Source organism: Lathyrus oleraceus, chromosome 5 (assembly GCF_024323335.1).
Source record: "Lathyrus oleraceus cultivar Zhongwan6 chromosome 5, CAAS_Psat_ZW6_1.0, whole genome shotgun sequence".
In the NCBI taxonomy this organism is placed as follows: Eukaryota; Viridiplantae; Streptophyta; class Magnoliopsida; order Fabales; family Fabaceae; genus Lathyrus; species Lathyrus oleraceus.
This window is the reverse complement of record NC_066583.1, coordinates 246,080,045-246,090,765: the sequence shown is the minus strand read 5'-3', so window position 1 is coordinate 246,090,765 and position 10,721 is coordinate 246,080,045. Positions and strand designations below refer to the sequence as shown.

Here is a 10,721-nt window from a genome sequence, read left to right as displayed (position 1 = left end):
AGACAACCAAAGATCCAAGAGAATTGAGTAGAATTCAGTGAGAATCGAAGAGATGAAGTTTTCTGAAAATTACCTTCAATGCTATGCAGCTCTTGATGTTGTTTGCTCCAAACACGATCTGATCACACTTGAGAAGTTAGCAGGAAGTGATTAGAGAGGTTGCAAGGCTTTGGATCCTGGAGTTCTTGAATCTCCAACAATTGAGATTCAAACTCAAATTTCAAATTGAAGTTTCACAGGTTTTCCTTTAGAATGAGAGGGTTTCAATAGAGGGCAAAGCTGGCGCGCAAAGTGTTGTTCAAATGAGCTCAGAAGCCTTCTATTTATAGCCAAATGGAATGATATCTGCACACTTCAAAATCTATCCAAAATTAGCAATGTGGATGGCACGAGTGCATGGTCATGTACATGCCCATGATGCAATGCAATAAGGTCCAAAATGATTCCAATTAAGGTCTGAATGAAGCTTGAATGGCAAGGCATTGTGAACCAAAATTTGTGAAATTGATTCTTTCCAATGATGCAGCCTTGTTAAAGCCATGCGCAAACCTAGCAAACCTCATCCAAAATGCATGAACTTGAGTTCTTTGGAAAGCTTGGATCAAGGGAAACAAGTTTGATGATCAACACTTTTTTATTTGGATCTTGGAACAAGTAGAATTTTGAGGTGGAAGTTTGGAAATTTCAACATGTTGAAATTTTTTCTAAGTGACAAACATATATCTCAATATTCCACCTTACTTAACTTTTTATGTGAGCTTCAAATGAGAAAAGTGTCTTCATAAAAGTTGTATCTCTTTCAAACAAATTCAGAATAGTCACCAATTTCATGTCATTTGGATTTAGAATGATAGAGTTATGCATTTTTGAAGTTTGGAAAAATCACTTGTTCAATGGTATAGGTCAAAAATGACATATAATGTAACCCCATATCACATGCTCATAAAAGTTGAATTTTCTTTCACTCCAAATATCAAAGTTGAAGTAGACATCTTAAATTTGATTGTGCAACTTGGAAATCTTTCATATCATAAAAAATTAGCAAGTTATGGCCTTGGGAAGTTGACTTTCAAATTAGGGTTTAGACAAAATGACCTACAATCTTTCAACATAGAAAATGATTTTACAAGCAAAACTAGCTCTAGGTCTCAACATGAAAGTTGTTTGGAATATCATTTAGAGTAATTTTTCACTTGGAATAATTTTCATATGGTGAAAATTGTAGGAGATAGGGTCTAAGGAGATCCAGTTTTGATAAGATGAATTCATCTGGCCAACCACCATCAACCAACTTGATAACCTTCAATTCTTTTGACTTTCTTGGCTCATGGTAGATCATATATGAATAAGATGATGAATTTTGAAGTTTCCCTTGATAAATTTGATCAATTGGTGAGATAGCTTGTTGGAGAAGTTACTCAAGATACCCAATCAAACTAGGGTTTCCAAGGCAAATCACCCTCAAACTCTTGAAGAAAACTTGATCAATATAACATGTAGGAATCAATGGAACTCATATATGATGCTCATAACGATTCTTGGATCAATTCATGGTTGTGCTCTTTGTCATGAGGGTCTTAAACCCTAGATATGAACATGATAGATCAATGGAGATCATGCCCTACCTACAAAGGAGTTAGGCAAATGCAAAGACATATTTTTGTATTTTGATTAGTAAATGATGATATACAAGTATGATACAATCACATAGTGCTTGGTGATCTCTCCCAAAACAAACCCAATGAAGGAGGGGTAAGGAAGATGCCAAGGTATGATCCCAATGCTAATGCTTATGATGAAATTGCATGAGGGATCTTAGGGTCAAAATTGGGGTCTTACACACCCTCACTTAGAAGTCACCTAATGATCATAACAAAACAAAAAATTGTAAAAAAAACTAAATTACAGTTTTGGATCCCCTATTTTCTCTAATTCATGAAATTAATTGTCATATTTCAAATTTAAACAATTTTGATTCCTTATTTTAAATTCACACCGTTTTAGCCTTCCTCTCATGTTTTTTTCATAGAAAATTGATGATTTTTTTTTTGTTTTTTTAACTTATATTTTTGTCTACAAAATTTAATAATAAGTTTATATACGATAATTGGTCATGTTTTATAAATAATTTATCATTTAGAAAATAAAAACATCGTTAATTAGTTAGTTTTAAGTGCAAAAATATGAAAGGAGACCAAAAATATATAATTTAAAATAGGAGTTCAAATTTGTTTAAATTTAGCATAAATTTCAGTTTTGATCCCCTATCATATTTTATTCTTAAATAGTTTTGGTACCCCATCCTTAATTTTGATCCAAAAAACACTTAGGTGTTAGTTTTTTTATCCGATATCACTATTTTGATGACGTGGCATGACATTTATTAGTTTTTTATTATCCATATCGTTTTTATTAATATATTTAACATAATAAATTAATAATTAGTAATTGATAATTTTAATTAAATTTTTATAGAAATTAATTCAGATATTAATTAATATAAAAGTAATTACTGGCTTTAGGATGAAGTCGCCAACCCTCAAACTAAAAGGAAAGAAATGTTTTGTCAAGAAAGTCGAAGCTTTAACTGCGCAGTAGATGAAATCATGGAATGATGAAAAATATCAATAGATTTTACTTTGAATATATGCTTACAGCCATCTTGTATTTTATAGCTCAGTCATGTAGAAATTTTATAGCTCCCGCCGTGTAGAATTTTTTTGAACAAACAACTATTTTCCGTGATCTGCAATAGGCATCGCTGCTTCTGCTTTTCTTACTTTCTTTGTGGAACATAATACTTAATTGAATCACACCATTCAATTTGAGAACATTTCTTCAATTCTTACTTGGTATAGATGGAGATAAAAACTTTTATTTGCAATCTTTTAGGAGTTTAAGTTTGTTTTGTGATTTTTTTTTAAAATTATCAATTTTTTTATAAAAAAAATACAAAAATAATCATAATTTTAAAAAAATACAAAAATAACCAATTTTGAAGAGGAGACGCCAACCGTAGAAGTTGGTTATTTTGGTATTTTTTTTTGAAAATATTGTTATTTTTGTATTTTTTTTTTTAAAATTGGTTATTTTAAAAAAAATTTCTTGTTTTGTTTTTCCAAGCTACTTGAATGATCATAGCTCAAAACAGAATAATAATGTGGTCCGTTTGTTGTTGGCCTGAGGTTGAATTCATTAGCGTTAAGCATCGTCTCTAGGAAAATATCATTTTCATTCCAAAAACTTAACTGTTTGTCAAAATAACCAGAAAGGAATTGCAAGCTTAAATCTTTTTAAGCATGGAATCATATTTCCTTGTGGAGGAATTTTCCATCTCCAAGAAAATATAAGGAACAAAATACATAAGTTCCTATTGTTTATGTCATATTTAATTTGAGTGTTTATATACCATATATATATATATATATATATATATATATATAAAAGCAGTTTTCAGTATTAGTTTGTTGATTTGTGAGTTGGGCCTAAAGCTCAAATGATTTAACATAGAATAAATTAATAATCAGTAATTTAATAATTTTAATTAAATATTTTAAAAATTATATCAAATATTAATTAATATCCAATCACATTATCAAAATAGTGGCATGTAATAAAAAAAGATTGACACCTAAGCAATTTTTAAATTAAAATTTAGAATAAAAATCAAAACTGTTTAAACCTAAAATAGGAGAACTTAAATTTAAAATAGGGATATAAGAATTAAAAAAAAAAGGATAAAAAGAGTAGAAGCTGAAATTGAGAAGGCAAAGCAAGAATACAGAGTAAAGGCTGGTTGGTTGCGTATGATAAATGAACAAAGTATCCTTGCAGTGTCTGACGACGCCGTTCACATTCTCGCTCTCTTCTCTCTCTTCTCTCTCTTTCTCTCATCACAACTCACCACGCTCCTTTCTTCGCTTCTCTGTTCGCGCTACTTCTTCTAGGTTTTTTCCTCTTTCTCTCGTAGCTTCATACACAATAATAAGACTTGTTGTTTTTTCTGTGTAAAAGTTGGTAACTTTATTTTCGTTCTGTTATGTTTTTTTTTTATAAAAAATGATGCATGAGTACCTTTTGTTCTGTTTTTCTATTGCACTTGAGTTGTTAAAGTTTTGAATTTGGGTTGATCGAGAGTTCTACTAGTAGTAGTATTTATGGTTTTTAGCTTTTAATATGTTACGATTGAATTTAAGTTTCAATTGAGAACTATTTTGGATAATAGGTTGATGAAATGGAAACTCTGAGGTCGTTGTTTAGGAACTTTAATTGAATACAATAGAAAGATTTAAGTTTTAAGTTGTTTTGTATTCAATAATTCAATTTCATATAAGATATGTGTAATTGTAAATGCCTAGTATTCATTTATTTTGATAAAGATTTGAGACTTTGGAAAGAAAAGTGAGGTATTTTAACCATTACATGTTAATGTGAGAATCAAGGCTGTGGGTTTTGACCTATGTAGCACCGACACGTCTGAAAAGTGTCGGTGTCCGAAACCGACACCGTTACCTTTGATTATGTTAAATTTATTCATTTTTTCAAATTATTACTGGTGTCGACGTGCTTGGTGTCATGTTTGCGGTGTCCGCACTTCATTGGTTTTGACAAATCTATAATATGTTATGCATGTACCATGTGCATACTAAATTATCCGATGATTTTTCATCAATGATTGAAAATGCTTATTTTTACTTATAGTGAGCTACTCGTTGAAGAGAAGTCAAATGTAATTTGTTCGTATACAATCAACCTTCTGATATTTAAATGTATACTATATAATAGAAAGCTTACCTTTATGATTTGGTGATGGTAAAAGTTGATGTTCAGTCATAAATCAATTTTTTAAGATTTGGGGGTAAGGTGTTGGTTTCGATTACAATGTCAAATTCCTCCACCTTTATGAGAGAAATGGAAAAGCTATCTAATTGTCTGTCTTATAGATTTAGGTTCAATTATTGGATGTTTATAAAAACAAATTGCCATTATAGTTTTCTCACTCTATGTTTGGTTGTTACCTGTTCATGTAAAGTAAAAGAAACTTCATATGGAGAGCCACATGCAATTCATTTTCATTTATGATAATGATACATTCAAATTCTTCATTTCTAACTGTACCACTGAAGATTAATGTTTATTACAGACGAAGTTTCTATAATGCCTCCTGCACCATTAGTTTGAATCTGATTGAAGGCCTAAATAGTAAGATGGTCAAGGCTATTTGTGGTCTTTGAAGCATATGCTTCTTAGTGTTGAAGATGTTAAAGTTGTGATATAAATTCTGTTCATGTCTAGTATTTGTGCGGAAAGTATCTCGTTAGGCAAAAGATTCATTTATTTAATTTTTTTGAAGAGCCTCAGAAAATACTTATCTTGCACGTTGTGAGGATTCACATGCGTTCCTCTGATAGTCGGCATCAGGGGTCTGTATATGATCATTTCGGTAGTTGGCTGACGCGTCAGGGAACTTTGTTTTGTAATAGGTCTCTTCCTTTTACGCTGAGCAGTGGCGTTCAGCCCCTATAGATTTTGCATCCAGCACTTGCCCGGAACCATGGCCCAAAATTTCTTTGAACTTCTGCCTCTTTCAAGTATCGAGGTGGATTGCATAGATTCTTTTCCAATTCAGCGATAGGTATATCTCAGTCTCGTTATCGAGTTGCTGCCGGTTTTGGTAGTTCGACTTAACTAGCAACTATTGGTAGCTATTTTACTGTTCCCTTCCAGGGGTTCTTCCCTTGGGAGATTTAGGGACAATCTCCTTGTCATCTACAGCGAAAACAGGTTAGGCAGGTATTCCTTTTTTCATAGAATGTCGACGAATTCGCTAGATGCGTTGAATTTTTCCCTTCTCATCCTACCTCGGCCTACGTGCTCAAAATATACCTTCATGTCCGTCTCAAGCTACGTTTGGATCAGTTAAGCTCCCACTACAGCTTGAGTATACTAGAGTGGCGTGATCTATCTCGATGATGGGGACGAACTTCGAACTTTGCATCGGAGGTTCGTTTATTCTATTGCGATAGCGTCAGTCCATGGATTCTTTCTATTTATCTTTCCGATAGGGTGAGATATGGTGGTAGGTAGGAGATTGTCATCGTTGTCATGTTTATTACAGATGAAGTTTCTTTAGTACCACCTACTGCACTATTAGATTGAATCTAGGTTTAAATAATAAGATGGTCAAGGCTATTTGTGGTCTTTGAATCATATGCTTCTTAGTGTTGAAGGTGTTAGTGTCGTGATATAAATAAAGTCTATTCACGTTTACATTCTATCAAAGCCTTTATGATTAAGTTATCTAGAGTTTGTTTTTTGCCGCCACAATTCTTCTAACAGAAAACTGGATTTTAGCTCAAGGTTAGGGGGCTTGTGCATTGTCCTTGCTTCAAGCACAGAGGGCCATGTGAAAAGACATGTTAAAAATATAATACTAAAAGTATCATGTGTGTCTTTATCTAATAGCTTAAGCTTTTGGCAGAGCTGGTTCATAAAAGAAGACATTGTTCAGTTTTGTTCTTACAAAAGTAATATACATTCGAACTACTACACTGTGCCTATGGTTTGATTTTCACCTATTTTCTTAATGAATCTTGTGATTCATGGATTTATATGGCTGTGCTGAACCCCCAAGTTTCCATGAAAAGTGATAGTCATATTCTCACTGATTTTATCATCATTTTACAAATGTGTAGTAGATTTGCTAGAAACATATTTGAGTTGGTTGAATGATATATTCAAATTGTGCATCTGAAATAACAGAGCAATGACATCCCATATTGTTGGTTATCCCCGCATGGGACCAAAGAGGGAGCTTAAGTTTGCTCTGGAATCATTCTGGGATGGAAAGAGTAGTGCTGAGGAACTGAAGCAGGTTGCTGCTAACCTTAGGTCAGCCATATGGAAGCAGATGTCCGATGCTGGAATTCAGCATATTCCAAGCAACACCTTCTCATACTATGATCAAGTATTGGACACAACAGCCATGCTCGGTGCAGTTCCTGACAGATATAATTGGAAAGGTGGAGAGATTGGTTTTGATGTTTACTTTTCCATGGCTAGAGGAAATGCATCTGTGCCAGCTATGGAAATGACCAAGTGGTTTGACACCAACTAGTAAGTAACCCCCCTCAAAAAGTTTTTCTTTCTTTTCAAGTTATACATGGAGATTTGAAGTTTGATACCAGCTAGGTTAGTGTATGAATGGAGATTTTGATGTATAACTATACAAAATATTGTAGTAATTTGAAATAACTTAAGAAATGCATATTTACTATATTTCATTTAAATATCTAGATACAAGTTGAAATGGCAATTTGGTTTGATATTTATCATAGTCATAACAAAATCATAATGTATTATGGGGCAGCCATTTCATTGTTCCTGAATTGGGTCCAGATGTTAAGTTCTCCTATGCATCACACAAAGCGGTGGATGAATACAAGGAGGCCAAAGCTGTAAGTTTAAAACTTACTTTAGCATAAATATCTTTAATTTAATTTAACTTTTTAAAAATAATTATTGAATACTCTGATCTTGGAAGAATCTTCACTACCCAGCCTATGATATACTAAAGAAGTTTGAAACCTGGGAAGAGTATTTATTACAAGTGACTTTTGTTTTGAATTATTTATATCATAATGATGTTTATACAATGTATTTTTGTTCTATGCAGCTAGGAGTGAATACCGTACCTGTACTTGTGGGGCCAGTATCCTACTTGTTGCTGTCAAAACCAGCTAAGGGAGTTGAGAAGTCATTTTCCCTTCTTTCCCTAATTGACAAGATCCTTCCTGTATACAAGTGAGGCCTTAATGTAGTGATGTGTTTTTGAATCATGAATTTAAGTTGTTTAAAATTTTAATCATACTGTAATTTTTAATAGGGAAGTGGTGACTGAACTGAAGGCAGCTGGTGCTACTTGGATTCAATTTGATGAACCCACCCTTGTCAAGGATCTTGATGCCCACCAGTTACAAGCATTTGATTATGCTTATGCAGAGCTAGAATCTACTTTATCTGGTTTGGATATTCTGATTGAGACATACTTTGCTGATGTCCCCGCTGAAGCGTACAAAACACTCACCTCTTTGAAGGCTGTTACTGCATATGGGTTTGACCTTGTTCGTGGAACAAAGACCCTTGAATTGATCAAGCAAGGATTTCCATCTGGAAAACTTCTTTTCGCTGGCGTTGTTGATGGAAGAAATATTTGGGCTAATAATCTTGAATCTTCGTTGAACACCTTGCAGACACTCGGGGACATTGTTGGAAAGGGTATTTACCATTTAATGTTTTCTTTTTCTGTTGACATATATATTCAACGCGCACCAACCTAAATGTGAATTATAATTTTCTTCTGCAGAGAAAGTTGTGGTTTCCACATCCTGTTCTCTTCTTCACACTGCAGTTGATCTGGTGAATGAGGCGAAGCTGGACCACGAGATTAAGTCTTGGCTTGCGTTTGCAGCACAGAAAATAGTTGAAGTAAATGCCTTGGCCAAGGCATTGTCTGGACAAAAGGATGAGGTACATCAAACTCGAAGGATGTTGTTATTCATACTTAATATTTTTCAGCTTCTTAATGTGTGTTGTTTTGCAGGCTTACTTTTATTCTAATGCTTCCGCTTTGGCTTCAAGGAAGTCCTCCCCAAGGGTGACAAATGAGGCTGTCCAAAAGGCTGTTAGTGCTCTTCTGGATTTCAATTATGTTATTTCCGTATTTGATAAATTATAAGCTAGATGGATTACTCTTAAATGTTGATTTCTTTTCTCAGGCTGCTGCTCTTAAGGGCTCTGATCACCGTAGGGCCACTAATGTCAGTTCCAGATTGAGTGCACAACAGAAGAAATTGAATCTTCCTATTCTTCCAACCACTACAATTGGATCTTTCCCTCAGACTGCAGATCTTAGAAGAGTTCGCCGTGAGTTCAAGGCCAAAAAGTAAGCATAATTATTCTTTTCTTCAGTTATCTACCACATTCCATGATTATCACATTTTGACACTTAATCTACTATATGTCACTATATGAATAGGATCTCCGAGGAGGATTATATCAATTTCATTAAAGAGGAAATTATTAATGTTGTTAAGATCCAGGAAGAGCTCGACATTGATGTCTTGGTGCATGGAGAGCCTGAGGTATGGAGCTGATATTTGTTATATATTTAGTGGTTTAATGGAGGCTTATTTCTTGTGTGAAAATACAGTTCAAAACTATAAATATTTAAAAGTTTTTTTTTTTGCCAATTCAGAGGAATGACATGGTTGAGTACTTCGGAGAACAATTATCTGGCTTTGCTTTCACTGCCAACGGGTGGGTGCAATCCTACGGATCCCGCTGTGTCAAACCACCGATTATCTATGGTGATGTGAGCCGTCCCAAGCCAATGACTGTTTTCTGGTCTTCAACAGCTCAAAGTTTGACAAAACGACCTATGAAGGGAATGCTTACTGGCCCTGTTACTATTCTGAACTGGTCCTTTGTTAGAGATGACCAGCCTAGGTATGCAAAAGCACCTTATAACTGATGATCATTTTGCAATATATCAGTTTCATTTAACATTGTCTATTTTCTTATTAGGTTTGAGACTTGCTACCAGATTGCTTTGGCTATAAAGGATGAGGTTGAGGATCTTGAGAAAGCTGGCATTAGCGTTATCCAAATTGATGAGGCTGCTTTAAGAGAAGGTTTGCCTCTAAGGAAATCTGAGGAGGCTTTCTATCTAAACTGGGCAGTTCACTCATTTAGGATTACAAACTGTGGTGTGCAAGACACTACCCAGGTTCAGCTTCACTTCACTGGCTCTAATTTTCATTAATGATTATTATGCAGTTTATTTACCGAGCTTGTATTAATTCTACTATAACGTGCTGTTTGGCAGATTCACACTCACATGTGTTACTCGAACTTCAACGAAATCATTCACTCGATCATAGATATGGATGCAGATGTGATCACCATCGAGAATTCCCGATCAGATGAGAAGTTACTATCTGTCTTCCGTGAGGGAGTTAAATATGGTGCTGGCATTGGTCCTGGTGTTTATGATATTCACTCACCAAGAATTCCACCGACAGAAGAAATTGCTGACAGAATCAACAAGATGCTTGCAGTCCTTGAAAGCAACATCCTCTGGGTCAACCCTGATTGTGGCCTTAAAACCCGAAAATACACCGAGGTTAAGCCTGCTCTCACCAACCTGGTTGATGCTGTCAAGCTCATCCGCAAACAACTAACTAGTACCAAGTGAGTTGATGATGAGACAACAGAGTCATCTATCTATGTGAGAGGGCGTGCTCCAGTTGGAAAACTGAATGCTTTATGTTTAGAATAATATTTTGATAATAGATTTTGTCCGTTGTTCTCAAACACGATGCTCTTTATGCTCTTTCAATTGTAGGTTTGCATTTACAGTATGTGAATAAGTTAAATTATCTATTTTATGAGTTTTTCTTATATATTTTGTTGGAAAACTTGTACCAATTGTCGGTTTGCATTTTACAGTATGTTTTTCTTAGAAAAAGAAAAATATTATAACGAGTTCGCTCATATAATTGAACCTTCTAATTGTCATAGATGTTATTCGAGTTTAAGTCTAAAACTCAAGTTGATTATTCTTTTGTTAAAAAATCTCTAGTAGATATGTTAAAACTAAATTCTCCCTCTATCTTTTTATCTGAAACAAAAGTGTTCATTTTTGGGTCCATTTATAAGAA

The 10,721-nt window shown here is 34.2% G+C and overlaps 1 protein-coding gene across 1 annotated transcript; it reads left to right on the top strand.

The window, feature by feature from the left end:
• The first annotated feature begins 3,746 nt into the window (after positions 1 to 3,746).
• LOC127083500 (5-methyltetrahydropteroyltriglutamate--homocysteine methyltransferase 1) lies at positions 3,747 to 10,461 on the top strand. Its single transcript, XM_051023804.1, has 12 exons — positions 3,747 to 3,947; positions 6,763 to 7,116; positions 7,370 to 7,457; positions 7,676 to 7,803; positions 7,886 to 8,277; positions 8,366 to 8,529; positions 8,603 to 8,683; positions 8,778 to 8,944; positions 9,038 to 9,143; positions 9,257 to 9,507; positions 9,586 to 9,787; positions 9,887 to 10,461. Exons 1-12 carry the CDS (start codon positions 3,814 to 3,816, stop codon positions 10,253 to 10,255), a joined length of 2,436 nt encoding a protein of 811 aa, XP_050879761.1. The 5' UTR covers positions 3,747 to 3,813; the 3' UTR covers positions 10,256 to 10,461.
• Positions 10,462 to 10,721: the final 260 nt, after the last annotated feature.